The sequence below is a fragment of the Mustela erminea genome, chromosome 21 (genome assembly GCF_009829155.1).
Source record: "Mustela erminea isolate mMusErm1 chromosome 21, mMusErm1.Pri, whole genome shotgun sequence".
Lineage (NCBI taxonomy): Eukaryota > Metazoa > Chordata > Mammalia > Carnivora > Mustelidae > Mustela > Mustela erminea.
Window position 1 is genome coordinate 37,138,342 of NC_045634.1, and position 15,774 is coordinate 37,154,115.

A 15,774-nucleotide genomic window follows, 5' to 3' on the forward strand; every position below is an offset into this window, starting at 1 on the left:
ATAAGAATAAAGATTTATTTTAATATAGCTAAAGTGTCTTAATTCTCAATAAAGCACAGTTTTAAGTTATCAGAATTTAAGAATCAAGCCTGCTTAACGTAAATTTATTCTCTGACGATTTCCCCAACAGCTACACAAAATTACAAGCATGTTTCTCTCTATTCCAGTGAGTCAAGGAGGTGTTGCGCTGGTTTCTGACATGTGTCCGGATCCTGGGATTCCAGAGAATGGTAGAAGAGCAGGTTCTGACTTCAGGTAGGTAATACATGGGTTATTTGAAAAGCCTGCTATTTTCAAATACATACATATATATATAATTTATATTTGTTATCCTTAACTGCTGTGTGCTTTTGAATTAAAGATACAACTTCTCCATTATTCTGCAGCTATATTCTCTGTAAAACTCTAAAGCATATTGTGTTGAAAACTTTCACATGTTGCAGTGGGGATGCTTTTCACTATTTGAATCAGTCCTAAACATGTATGATCAAAATTTGTCTCCAGAATTTTTTTCTCCTCTTTTTAATAATTACCTTCCCATATTCTAATGCATTTTGGTTGATGTTTTAAAAAATACATGGAGCAAAAATTTACCTATAGCCTCACAATGATCTCATTCAGGTTCTAGGATAACGACTATAAATGACATTCAATGAAATTTGTTTTTTCAGAAAATGTTATGATTCATTTTACTAAAAGGACTGTGATGAGGACTAGAGATGACTCTCCAGTTGCGGCAGTATTAATGCAGTGCATTATGATTATCTTCTTATTTGTGTAGATAATAATTACAATATCATGTCTTCGGATTTGTGAATTCCTCTCCATTAGTTCAAGAAACATTTGCCGGCTCCCGAGGTGGGTCCTCACACTGGGAGTGAGCTTCGACATAAGGAAGGAAGGCGCAAGGGAAATGTGCTCATCGCCTAAAATCTCCCCGTTTTTAAAAGGAAGATAGGTGCAGAGAGTTTGGGCTGATAAAGTGAGCTGACACTGAAAATGCAGTTAAAGGGGAGCCTGGGGGGCTCCGTCGGCCAAGCGTCTGCCTCTTGCTCTCACCTCAGCTCGGGATCTCAGGGTTGTGAGATCAAGCCCCCAAGACAGGCTCCAGGATCAGCATGAAGTCTTCTTGAGGGTCTCTCTCCCTCTCCCCCTGCCCCTCCTGTTCATTCTGTCTCTGTCTCTCTCTCTCAGATAAATACATACATCTTAAAAAAAAAAAAAAAGTTATACCTGCAAAGAAGGAAGAAGTATAATTGTAGTAGCAATGGCTATTTTTTTAAAAAAAGTGTTATTTAATTTTAACTTTTCATTCTATTAGTTTCAAGTGCACAATATAATGGTTCAGATATTTTACATGTGTGCGCGAGGGTGCGCGAGCGTGCGTGAGGTGAGCGGGACCTGACTCCCCGTTACTTCACTCCTCACCGCCCTCTCCCTCTGGTCACCGGGAGCTCTCTGTATTTAAGAACCTGGGTTTGTTGTTGTTGTTGTTTGTCTCTTTTTTTCTTAAATTCCACATATTAGTGAAAAAGACAAGTAGCAATAGTAATATTTAAAAGGCGAGAGAAAGAATAAAATTGTCTATAGGCTGGCTGTCATGAAGTTGGTATGGTTATATATACACACACACACAGAAATGTGTGTGTATATATACGTGTCTGTGTGTGTGTGTGTGTGTGTGTGTGTATAGTATTTTTCCATTAAAATGTAACAAAAAGCTTTTGATTTCCTAGCAGTGTCTGTCCAGTTTGAAGCAAATGGAAAGTTGTATTGTTTTCAGGTTAAAGATACAAAGTTTGAGTGTCGTTAAGGAGTTGGTGTTTTAGTTCAAGTTCCTTTGAAGCAGAGCTCGAGATGAGGATTCTTTTTCAAGTGATTTTTTTTTCTTTTTTTTTTTAATGTGCATTTTGGAGAAACAGAACGGAGGAAGCAGGATAGGGCCAGGGTGAAAAACAAGCAAAGATGCAAGCTGCTTTTAACTGGTGATGGGCCTCAGTCCCTGAACCCGGGAGCTTTAGGCCACAGATCACCAACTAGCCGGCTCCACCTTTTATACCAACCCCCTCCCCCCGCCCCCTCCCCCGCCCCCACCCCCACCCCCGCCGGTCTGTCACTGGCTTCCTTCATTTGACTCAAGGAGGTTCTCCAGAGCCGGGCTTGGCTCCAGTAATTGTTAGCCCTCTCAGTGGGTGTGATGCGTCTCATGGCTGTGCTGCTCTAATAAAGGCAGAGGCTGACTTCCACCATCACATAAAATATGTCAGTTGAAGGCATTCAGGAATTTTATCATTTGAAGATAAAATAAATGAAACTTACACAGTTTTTTTTTTTTTAAATTTGCACACTCTTGCTAGAATCCATCAAGTTTTGTTTTGTTTTAATTAACGTATAATATAGTATTTGTTTCAGGGGTGCAGGTCGGTGAGTCATCAGTCTTACACAGTTCCCAGGGCTCGCCATAGCCCCTGCCCTCCCCAATGTTCCACTGAGTTTTTTATCCTAGGTAATCTTTTCTTATCTCAAAAACGACTACCTCCATTTTCCCTCCCCCACGAAAACGTGTCTCCGTGCCTCCATGACCATACTCATCCTTCCGTTAGACTTTGCCGCAGTGAATCTTCAGGATTGTCCACATGTCCATTTCCCTGTCTGACTTACGCTTCCCAGGTGCAGGAGTGCTGTCTTAGTCATCTTGCCTCTTGGTGACTAAAATAGAGCCTGCCACCCAGGCACTCAGCGTCTACGATGCAAGTGCACTGTGTGGATGAGGGAGATTGCCCATGGGTACTCTGTCACCCCTGAAAATCTTCACGGGAATTTGGAAACGTCTTTGACCTATTTGGCAGACCTCCTTTTTGAAACATAGTCAGTGAAATGCTATCTGGCAATGCCAAATTGTTCAAATTGCATCCTATAGTAAAGAGAGTTAGAGAAGTGTCTTAATCTCCAGAAGATCATGGGGAATTGAGAAACATCTGAGGCCAGTCTCCAGTGTCCATTTAGCATAAGGGCAGTAAAGAAATGTTTTATGAGCATCTTAGGTGACTATGCTGACATTTGTTCTAGCTTGTCCTTACCACAGCCTTATTTCCAAAGAAGAGGTTTAATTTCGGGATAAACATTAGCTCCTAAGGTTGTGTTGATGTGTGTTGGGGAAAGCCAAGGATGAAATGGAGTACCTTATCTCAGATGAGACATCCAGACTTCCAAATATTTCCTTTTTCTGGGGAATCTCTATTATTGCTGACATGTCTCCAAGTTCATGGCAATCAAATAATATAAGGAAAGTGATTTAAAAGATTAAAACTTCCTGTAAGACTAAACACAGGGGCACCTGGGTGACTCAGTCAGTTAAGCATCTGCCTTCGGCTCAGGTCACGATCCTGGGGTCCTGGGATGAGCCCCACATTGGGCTCCCTGCTCCGTGGGGAGCCTGCTTCTCCCTCTGCCTGCTGCTCCCCCTCCTTCCCATGCTCTTACTCTCTCTCTCTCTCTCTCCCTCTCTCTCTCTGAAACGAATAAATAACAAATATTTAAAAAACGAGTAAATACAAATGTAAATATTTTTGCTATCTTTGAGTGTATATGTGTGTGCATACATATGTGTGTCTCTACAGAACTGTGGCAAGTCAGTTCTACTAACTCCACACCTCAGAGGACTATCTCTCTAGATGATCCCGATAACTACAAATAAAACATTTTTAAGAAGAGATTTTATTTATTTATTTATTTGTCAGAGTGAGAGAGAGAGAGAGAGAATGAGCAGGGAGAGGGGCAGAGGGTGGGGCAGGTTCTGCACTGAGCAAAGAGCCTGACGTGGGATTCTGGAGTGATCCTGAGATCCCCGATTCCAGGACCCTGGGATGAGACCAGAGCTGAAGTCAGATGCTTAGCTGAGCCACGCAGGTGTACCAAAAAACCTGTTTTATGTTTTTCTTTCCAGTGTGAATATATTTTATTTCTTTCCCTTGCCTGAAGGATCTGGCAAAAACCCATATTATGAGATTGAATACAAGTGGGAGACATGAGACATTCCTGCTTTATTCCATTTTTGTAAGTTTTAATTATTATTAGTAATCTCTGTCCCCAGCGAGGGGCTCAAACTCACAAGGTGGAGATCAAGAGTCGCATGCTCTTCCCACTGAGCAGACCGGTACCTCATTCTTGCTTCATTCTTGATCTTTGGTTGAAAACATTCAGGTTCTCATCCTTAAGTGATATTAGTTGTAGGTTTTCATAGATTACTTTTATCAGGTTAAGAAAGTGCCCTTCTATTCTTAGTTTGTTGTAAGTTCTTACCAGAATTTGATAAAGATTTTGTCAGAGGTTTTTTCTAGTTCTGTTGAGATGATCTGTTCTGTTAAGTTGTTAATAAAATTAATTATATTAATGGATTTTCTTGCATTCTGGGATACATTAATTTGGTCACGATATATAAATATATATGTGTTTGTGTTCTCAGAGAGATAGAGGCCTCTAGTATATTCTAATATACACTTATATAGTATGTGTATATATGACTTATAATGTCTTGGTCTGGTTTTGCTGTTAGAGTAATGCTGGTCTAATAAAATTAATTAAGGGATATTCTCTCATCTGTAATATCCTGAAAGATTTTGTGTAGAATTGATAATGTTTCTTTCTTAAATTTTTGGAAGATTTGTCAATGAAGTCATCTGGGATTGGAATTTTCTTATGAAAATTTTTAAATTACAACTTTTCTTCTACTTACAAGCTAATTCAGATTCTCCCTCTACTCGAGTATGTAGCTTTGACAGTTTGTCAATCTCAAGGAATTTTTCAATTTTTATCCAAAAATTGTCAGATTTATCATCATAATGTTATTAATAATTTTTCCTTATTGTCTTTGAAATCAGTAGTGATGGCACAGTCCTACTTTCTGATGTTGGTGACTTGAATTTTCTATTTTACCTGATACATCTGACTAGTGATATATCATTGTTATTAATCTCCAAAAAACTACATTTGTGTCACCAATTTTTCTATATCAGTGTTATTTATTTTGTACTCTGTTGATTTCTGCTCTTTTATTATTTTCTTTTTTCTGATCATGATAGGATTGATTTGCCCTTCTTTTTCTTAAGACGGAAGCTGTGATTTAAGACCGTGTTCTAACGTGGGTTTTCTTTCACTCTAGAGTTCACTACGTCCCATAAGTACTATGTTTTCCGTCGCTTGCCATTCAGAATACTGCCTGTTTTCCCTTGTGATTACTTCAGTGACCCACGGTTTACATGACAATGTTCCAACTATCTAGGGATTTACCAGGAACTGTGTGGTCAGAGAACATGCTTTTACGACTTGAGTCCTTTTCAACTGACTGAGAGTTGTTTTCTGCCCTATAATACGCTCTATTTTTACGAGCATTTCATGTAAACTGGAAATAATGTATATTCTCTCACGGTAGGTGAAATAGTCTGTAGATATCGATTAGGTCAAGTAGGACAGTGTCAAGCAGGTCTTTACTATCCTCACTGATTTCTGACCATTTGTTCTGTTATTGAGAGAGGTATATTGAAATCCTTTACTACGATTGTGGATTTGTCTATTTTTATTATAGTTTTATCAGCTTTTGCTTCATGTGTTTTGAAGCTCTGTTATATACAAGTTTAAAGTTGCTTGTATTTTTTAAAAAATTATTTAAATTCTAGTTGATATATTGTATGGATTATATAGATAATATATATGTATATTGTATTCTATTAGTACTATATAGACAGCCACATGTTATACAGACTGCCATATGGGGTTCAGGAGTAGAATTCAATGGTTCCTCACAGGAAGAGCACCCAGTGCTCCTCATCACAAGTGCCTCCTTAATACCCATCCCCCGTCCAGCCCATCCCCCCCCACCTCTCTCTGTCAGCCCTCAGTTTGTTCTCTATTGTTAAGACTCTCTCCTCTTTTTTTTTTCTTTTCAGTATGAGTGACTTTTTTCCCCAACGTTCAGTGATTCATTAGTGACGCATAACACCCAGTGCACATCACAGCCCATGCCCTCCTCAGTACCTTGTCTTCTTAAGGAACTCACACTTCTGATGTTATGGAGTGTCCCTTTTATCTTGGGTAATATATTTTCCCTCTGAAATCAACTTAGCCCTCTTGTATCATAGCCACTCCTACTTTTTTCTGATTTTTGTTAGTATGGTAACACTGTAAACGGATTCATCCGTCTGTTGCTACATTCAGTCTGGTACATTCTGTTGTTTGGGTTAAAATATTTTTTAAAAATCCTGCCTCACATATGGTTGAAAAATAAATGAACTTTATTTTATTTATTTTATTTTATTTTTTCCAAGTTTTTATTGAAGTTCCATTTCACTAACATACAGGGTAATATTAGTTTCAGTATTAATTTAGTGTAGATTTAGTGATTCATCACTTACATACCCAATGCTCATCACAAGTGCACTTCTTAATGCCCATAACCTACTTAAGCCATCTCCCACCATCTCCCCTCCAGGAACCGTCAGTTTGTTCTCTGTGGTAGAAGCCTGTTTCTCGTATGTGCTACCAGGAGTTTGACAGCTTTACAAGCGTAAATATTTTTCCAGTAAGTTATATGGAGATATATAATATGTGATATTATAAAAATTGACAAATGATATTTTCTTAAATATTGGTTGAATTTAGAATATGAAGTCATAAAAATAAATATTTTATACTTCTTTGCCTTAAACACCTCAAAGCTTCCATCTTAAAATGTCAGACATGCACGATTTTGTACCGTCATGCCTTTGTCATTTGACAAATAATTGATTGAGTTGTGAGTGCTTCCAAATGTTGATACACTTCCCTACACAATATCAAAAACACTGTATGTCTTAATATCTCTATAGATCTCACTGGAAAAATATTTAAGCTTTGGGAAGGTGTCAAACTCATGGTGACGCATACAAATTTTCAAAATTTCTAATTTTTATTAAAAAACGTGAATTTTATTATTGGCTACAATTTTGTCAGTTATTTTTCTTGAATAAATCTCTCATTCAAAAAAAAGGGCTCATTCATTCAATTTTTAAAGAGCATGTCTGACAACTCAAATATTAACAATAATAGCTTATTAGTTATTTTTTCACATAAGAAGGTGTTCTGTGAAAATAAAGCAGTTGATTCAGATCACAATCCAAACAGTTTCAATGCACTTTTTTCCTTGAGATCGTGTCAGACTTCAGGATACACCACAGATGCATTATGCACTCAATGGTCAAGATTTATTAAAATTGAAAATTTTTTCTCCTTCCTCAAGACCTTTCTTAAGTGATGCTGGCCTCTGTTCGTCCTCCTCCTCCCCTCCTCTTCCTTCTCCTTCTTTTTCTTCTTCCTCTTCATCTTCATGTCCTCCTCCTCCTCCATCTCAATGCGAGAGCATGGTGCGATTGCTTCCGTTCACGTTAGGTCACTATCATCTTTGCTCACCATTGCTTTTCCACCATCAGTGGAAACAGCAACACATGGGGAAAAGCACACATCTCTTAGTGCTATAAAAACAGTCTCATGTAAAAATACCATACCCTCTGAAGGGGTCTCATGACCCACTCCAGGGATCTGTGGGCCACACCTCGAAATAAGGTGCATTAGATAGGAAAGTTGACTCTATACAGCATAAAAATATTGTTGAAGGCATAAGAAAAAAGGATATGTGGACAAAGAAACAGGCTATTTAGATATTTTCTATGTTTCTACTAAATTAAAACCCGGTGTCATCCCAGCTAGTAGTTTGGTACTATGTGTGATCCTGGGTATCCTTGATGTAGAATCTTCAGTCATCGATAGACTGCCTCCCTCCAGTGGCAGGAGAATCCACGTGTGCTCATCTACAAAGAGAAGATCACAACCATGTAAAAATGCCTTATGACCACGGAGAGGAATGACATGTCATGGCCCAGCATATGATAAGCTGACTATAAATGCTGGTGTTTTAAAAGGACGGAGGATATTCTTGATTGTTTAAAGTCTTTTTGAGACTGTTTTTAATGAAAGGCAATTCAGTTCTTTCTAAATTCATGTAATCAAAACTAATGACTAACATATAATCCAAACTAATGACCAACATTGTCAAGAAGAGTGGATAGAATTCATTTGTAGTTAGCACTGTAATTATATGTAATTTGGGGCTGTTTCTGTTTTAAAAATGTGCACTTTATTAGGTTGGTAAAATATTCCTCATCTGATTTTATTTATATTATTATTTTTGTTTCTATGGAAGTCTTTTTTCCCCCATAAGCAATCTAAATATTAATTCCAGTATTATCTATAAAGAATTCCAAATATTGAAGCCTAAAACTCAAAGGTTCCTTATTTGAATTCAAATCACTTTGGGGACAATTTTTGGACATTTTGTTCACCACTGACCACTCTCTAAAAGACAAAGTATATTCATTAGAATGGAATATTTATGAATAGATTGATAGGAACATTCAGATACCATATGTAAGGGACGGAACTGGAGTACAGACGGAGAATTTATGGACGGACGGCGCTGTCTACTATCTATTTCCTATGGTAGTAAGTTAGGTAGGACTATAGGGACAGGTGGATATCATCATCCCAACTTTTGAAAACATAGCTATTGAAATTCAGAATGTTAACATGCCAAGATACTGTTTCTAGTCATAGTTAGAGCTGGGATCTGAAGCCAGATCTCCTTGACTCCAAAACCCCATTTGACCTCAAAGGATTGTTAATAAGGACAATTACAGTGATTGAATGTTTTCACACCTGTCATGCAGAGCTACTGGATGGGGTGTCCAGTTTGTGGACACCCCCAGTTCACCCTGTGAGGAGTCCAGATGTGGTTCGAGCCTAACCTTGAGCTCAGTGTTCCAACCGATGTGCCTAAGCATGGGGTTACTTTGTTCTAAGTGACAATTAAGAGCGAATGTCACCTTGTAATTTTGCACAAAGGATTTATATAGACTAGCAGCACCCGTGCTCACACTGCTGGGTATAGTAGGTTTTTTTATATAGTATATAAATAGTGTATATAATATAGAAATATTATATAGATAGCCACATGTTATAGGTTCTATGTATATTGTATAAACGTTGCATATGATATATTTATATAAATATTACATTTTGTATTGTTGCTACATGTTATAGGTTCTTTATGTATATTATTTCTAATCTTAAGTTGTGTTCTTTTTTTTTTTAAGATTTTATTTATTCATCTGACAGAGATCACAAGTAGGCAGAGAGGCAGAGAGAGAGAGAGGGGAAGCAGGCTCCCTGCTGAGCAGAGAGCCTGATGTGGGGCTGGATCCCAGGATCCTGAGATCATGACCTGAGCTGAAGGCAGAGGCTTAACCCACTGAGGCACCCAGGCACCCCTTAAGTTGTGTTCTTTATAAAATTCTTTATCACATTTAATACAGGCTGAAATTGAATTTAGGGACCTCTGGTTTCTGAAAAACGTGGGCTTCCATCCTTTTCCGTGACCCTTCTTCCTTTTCTAACTTTTCTCCCATAAGTGCACCTCTCACTACCCCACATGGCAGAACCACATTTAACAACAATCCTAAATTTGTACGAACTCTTTGTTACCTATCCTAAAACTCCCTCCTCTCGGGAAGCCCACTGCTACCCTTAGGGTTAAGGTTAGGGTTAGGGTTATGTGTTTCTGTTTCCAATTCTTAGTCATATTCTTTTTTTTCTTTTTTTTTTTTTTTTAGTCTACCTAAAATTTTTTTTTCAATTTATTTATTTTCAGAAAAACAGTATTCATTATTTTTTCACCACACCCAGTGCTCCATGCAATCTGTGCCCTCTCTAATACCCACCACCTGGTACCCCAACCTCCCACCCCCTGCCACTTCAAAACCCTCAGACTGTTTTTTGGAGTCCATAGTCTCTCAAGGTTCACCTCCCCTTCCAATTTCCCCCAACTCCCTTCTCCACTCTAAGTCCCCATGTCCTCCATGCTATTTGTTATGCTCCACAAATAAGTGAAACCATATGATAATTGACTCTCTCTGCTTGACTTATTTCACTCAGCATTATCTCTTCCAGTCCCGTCCATGTTGCTACAAAAGTTGGGTATTCGTCCTTTCTGATGGAGGCATCATACTCCATAGTGTATATGGACCACATCTTCCTTATCCATTCGTCCGTTGAAGGGCATCTTGTTTCTTTCCACAGTTTGGCGACCGTGGCCATTGCTGCTATAAACATTGGGGTACAGATGGCCCTTCTTTTCACAACATCTGTATCTTAGTGATATTCTTAAGCACAGTTTTCCCTCCTGCCTTACCTCACCACCCATGTAAATTGTTCTCAGGTGATAGATATCCCACAGGTAGAGTAGGACGAGCTAATATAGAAACACGAGGTGCTTGAAGAAGCAAGATTGGGAAATGCTGACACATGCTCCATGGTTCCCCCTAGGATGAGTTTTTTGTAGGACAGAATATTTTCTAATTGTGTCTGCCTTTCCCATCCACACAATTGCCTTCCGTTTGTAGGACGAGGAGTCTTTACTGCCACCTTGCTTCACCCCGTAATTTCAGCCTCTTCAGCACAACTGTTTATGTCACTTGTTTATGTTTCTCTCACGTTAGATGTAGTTTCTATCATGTTGAATTGTGAGGTCCCCATGGAAAGAGGACAGGACAGGATTTATTGATTTGATTTCTTATTACTGTGCTCAACATATGGTAGACAGGTTTTTATGTTAAATTGCATTAAATTGAAACTAATAAGACTGTTGCTAGGGTATGCAATCATAGCCTAATTAGCATCCAGCTAAACCCATTAAATTAACTGCCATCAGGCAGAGAAATTATCAATTTTTCTTAAAACATGACCTATGCTCAAAAGAGAATTTGGGTGTTGGGATTGTGATAATTCTGACTTAAACAACAAATATTTAGGGACAGCTGGGTGGCTTAGTCATTAAGTGTTTGTCTTTGACTTGGGTCATGATCCCAGGGTCCTGGGATTGAGTCCCATGTCTGGCTCCCTGCTCAAAGGGAAGCCTGCTTCTCCCTCTCCCACTCCCCTTGCTTGTGTTCCCTCTCTCTCTGTGTCTCTGTCTGTCAAATAAGTAAATAAAGTCTTTTAAAAAATAAATAAATAAATAAAGGAAAAAAGGAAAAAAACCCAAATATTTAATTTAAATTCTTGACTTTTATAGATCACTATTCAAATTTATACCATTTGTTCTTACATCTTGGCCCTTTTAACTCAAAGGAATCTCACATTTATATGAATATATGATGTCAAGCAGTGTCAAGTGGAGCTATGAGTCATCCCATGAAAGAAGAAACTGGGATACATAAAATACAGTTACATAAACAATGAGAAGCAGAGAAAAAAATCCATATCCCAAATCTCTTGATAAACTACTGCTCATTTCTACCTTCCATACTCAGCCCTCTTTCATTTCTGATATGCTGGTAATTTATTTTATTTAATTTTAATTTTAATTTTATTTTATTTTTATTTTTATTTTCCTTTGGTGTTCTTTACCACTGATCATTTTTTTTATAGTTTTAAAATGTTGGTGCAGCAAGCTTTAGTATTTCTTCACTGTGAGTTAACTTCAGGAACACCAGAGCCACTTGCCTTTTGTTACATGAAAATATAAAGAATTACACTAACAGCATATAAACCAGCATACTTGCCATGTATAATTGGAAGAATATTAGAGGGACATCACTCGTTTCAATGCTGTTTGCTGAAGGTGGGCGTCTTATTCTCTATAAGATTCACTGTTACTAAGAGACTATAGTCTGCGACAAGTATTTGCCAATGACTACTCTTCTTTCAAAGAGCCCTGGATGTATTTTTTAAAACTACTTAAATAAATATCACAACCAATATTTTCCTGTCCACATTATCTGAAACCATTATGTGCCTCTGAAACAGGGCACCCCATGCATGTTTCAGTCTCATTTATCCGGCCAAAGCTGTTTCCAATAAAGAATCCATCCAGCAGAACCCACGGAACATTCCCCTCTCTCTTCCACAGTCTTTCCAGTGTCTGCAACAATAAATTATTTTTTAATCAAAATAATAATATCCATCTAAGTAGTTTTCTGGAACAATAAATCATGGTTATTGAGGCATACCCGAATTTGTCAGTTTCAAAATGCAAGTGATAGTTGATGACATCATTAGCCCACTTGGTCATCATCAACAGAAATGCCTTTTTAAGACTGGGTGAATACTGATGCTCTCTACAGTGACTTTGGGTAATGCAGTTTATTTCTCTGTTTATTGGTTTCCCCATCTGTAAAAGAAGGAGTTGAAATAGAAGACTCGAGGATTTCTGAAGTCTGATAGATCTGCAAAGCTCCGTCTGTGTCTCTTAGTTATAATTCTCCTTGGTCTCTTAGAGCATACAGTTCTACAAAACTACTGTGATGCTACTAAGGGGTACCAACATCCTTGGGGCCAAAGGAAGCATGTGAGTTCATCATCATTGATACGGAGAAGAGTTGTCAACTTTAAGAATATAAACGCAGCGAATGCTAAGAAATTAACCAGTGCATTTATTATTTGGGGTCATTCTCCTGCTCCCCAATGTTTCCAATTCACTTAAAAAGTCCTCGGCATCTCTGGTCACTTGCTTCTTTGCCTAATGCACTTCCATCAGAAAAATGCATCCATGGAAAGAATGAATGGAGAGTTCGTGTTCATTGATCGCCACTAGATAGAGAGTGGCCAGCCACCGTGCTCTTAACTGTCCCCAAAGATTCTGAATTAATTGACTAGGAATATGGCCTGACCGTTAGGATTTTCTTTTAAACTTTTAATTTTGGTAAAATGTATTTAACATAAAATTCACCATCTTAACTGTTTCTAAGTACACGGTTCAGCAACGTTAAGCTCATTCACGTTGTGCAACCATCTCCACCATCTGTCTCCAGAACTATTTCCTTTTCCAGAAAAAAGCAGTAACTTCTCATCCTCCAGTGCCTCTATCCCATAGAAACCATGTTTTGTGTTTAAGAAGTGGATCCCTCCAGCTACCTCAATATTTGGATTTTTTAAGAGCCCATGTGATTTCAGTGGGCAGACCAGTGAACAGCCACTGGACTGCCTGATGTATGTCAAACACAGTAAGTTATTAGAGACAGATGGCATAACCAATCAGAAGGGCTCACACTTGAAAACAAGCATTTAAGATCATGTATCTTGTTTGAAAAAGTGTGTATAAATCTCATTATTAGAAACCTCTTCCAATAACTTGTCTTCAAAGGCATGTATGTGTCTGCAGAAGCTTAAGAAACAAGGGTTGCCAACTTGATTTCCCCCTCCAAAAATATTGCCCAGTCATGGCCTCCATCAAATAATTTTCCAGGGGAAAATAATAAAGAAGTAAGTCCTGTGAGCAGCTTCCGTGAATGAGCAGGGATTTCAGGGGTACCATGATGGAATACTACTGGAAACCAGAAAACAAAGTCTAGAAGTAAATATAGGCACCACTGAGCTTTTTGGAACTTCGTATTACCAAGCTAGTTTTCCCAAGATCACAAGAGGAGGGTTACTGAAAAACTTCTGCTTCTGACAGAAGAGGACCTCTTGGCTCTGAACACACAAGGAGACAAAGAAAATGGGAAAAGAGCCTATGGAGAAGTTCTGCCATTGAGCATCCAGATCCTTCTCCACCTGTTTCTTTCCCAAATGCATCCTTTGTAATAGTGTGGACCTGGCTTCTGGTTCTGCAGGGACGGTGGGTGGGTGGTGAAGAGAAGCTTTACCGTTTCTACTTCGTCAGACAGGAAGCCCTCTTGTTGGGCAAATGGCAGATTCCCATGATCTTTTAGCATCCTTGGAAGACTGACATTAAATTGCCTCATGGGGAAAGTTACATGCCTTCCTCTATGCCGTGCTGGTTGCAGTTTGAAGATCCCCTGCCAGTTGAAGGCCCTTTGTCCTGGCGTTGTGGTTACTCATCCTCTTGAAGTGCCTTATGTTCCAGTCATTGTTAGGGGTCTTGGTTGCACAATTGTTAACATACAGTCTCTAAAAACGATATGAAGTATTAGTTTCTGTTCTTTCCTTAGGCTAGAGGGATCCATCTACTCTGTGATGCATTTCTAGTGGTGCTAAATTGCCTCAAGGTTTGAGGAGATGAGTCTAGAAATTGTTTCTATAAAAAGAAAAAAAAATGACCCAGAAATGATACATTATATGTGAAAATCAAAAGGGTAACAAAAGACATTCCAAAATTCACAGTGGCTGTGCATTGATCTCTCTGACGATGGCAATATCTATGTCACTGTGCAAGCCGTGCACTTTGATGGCATCTTAGGCACAAGTGCCTGGGTTAGCACAGATTGTCCTTGTAGGCTTTCAGTCTCCTGTATGAGGACCACATCTTTCTTGAAATGGAGAGCGGCCAGTTAAGTATCAAAGGTCCTTTCTGAGTGGGCAACAGACTCACTCATTAGAGAGTCAGTGGGCTTATCTGGAAGTTAGTTATTTCGGGGACAGTATAAGCTCAATGCTAAGGTCTGGGAGAGATTTCCAAGTGAACAAAACACAGGGCATTCCCTCAGGATCTGTTGTTCTTGGTACCTGCCTTCTCTGGGTGGCCTGTTTGCCCAGACTCACATTATCTGGACTTGGGTGCTTTTGGTTAATGTTTCTCAAATGACACATAGAAGGGAGCATTAGAAGAAGAAAGTTCCTGCTCAAAGAGAGAGGAAGTAGCAGGGCTGAAGGGCAGGAAACCAGAGTTGTGTGTCTCTGGGGAAGAAACTCTGGGCCAGCGGGGAGTGGGACACTTGCCGAGGTTTTCAGAAGAGCTTCGCAAAATCCCATTGTGGACAGACCTGGCTGTCTTCAGTTCCTGGAACAAACCATCTACTCTGAAGCCAGTAGGGCTTTCTGTGAAGTGTAGGTTGGGGAGTTCAATTTAGAACACCTGCACTCATTTTGGGAAAACAAAACAAAACAAAATAGTAAATAAATTCTGTGTATTGTCTTTTTCTAGTAGTAACCATTTTTTTTTACCCTTTCACTAAAGGCAAAATGTGTTGTTCTCCCATAGCAGAGCAGATTTAGTTAACGCGTTGTGCATTAATTAATGAACTACCTCTTGCCCCCAAGAGCTCATCAGTACAACCTTCTACTTTGCACAGTGCCCAGTGCATAAAAGGCTGACCATAAGCAATTGTCAAGCCGAGGCAGGGAAGGCAGAATCAAGGCCAATAGAAGAGGGGAAGGGCAGCTATGTTTCTTTGCCAGCATTATTTCTCAGTCCTGCTTTCCTGGCGGATTTTCATGCATGGGAACGTGGCTTCTCTTCATTCCTTCAACACGTGTTTTCGAGTGTCTTTGATGCGCCAAGCCCTTCTCTGGGCACTGGGGACATTTATGAATAGGGTTAGAGCTTGAGTCTCACCATTCTAAAGATGTTGAAGGACATTAGAATTACTCCTGACAGTTTTCCTCTCATTTCTTTCCTTGGATCAAATACCATTTTTTTCTTCTTTTTCTAAAGTTAGGAAATACCTTCACATCATTCTAATTTGGTTTTCTAGAAAAATGTTTTGCACCCTCCTCTAGAAACCACTGGAAGAATTAATTTTATTTATGAGAGGTAGTCAATTGTTAATGATTAAGAAAACCCGAAAGGGGAAAGAGGCAGAGAGCAAAACAGAAGCTGAGATGGGGAGAAGCAGGAGAGAGACCTGCATACGAGAAGGATATTGTATTATTTGCAAAGTTAACTAAAATGTGTATAGGAGATTGAATTACAGGCTCATGAGTTCAGATGTACAGCATGAAATGTCATTT

General features: G+C 38.9%; 1 protein-coding gene across 2 annotated transcripts in view; it reads left to right on the forward strand.

The window, feature by feature from the left end:
- Positions 1-15,774, forward strand: part of CSMD1 (CUB and Sushi multiple domains 1) — a 1,941,062-nt gene that overhangs the window by 1,361,829 nt on the left and 563,459 nt on the right. For both annotated transcript variants that reach the window (XM_032328946.1, XM_032328947.1), the window contains one exon: positions 168-255. In XM_032328946.1, the coding sequence (XP_032184837.1) occupies positions 168-255 (88 nt within the window). The remainder of the gene's footprint in view (positions 1-167; positions 256-15,774) is intronic.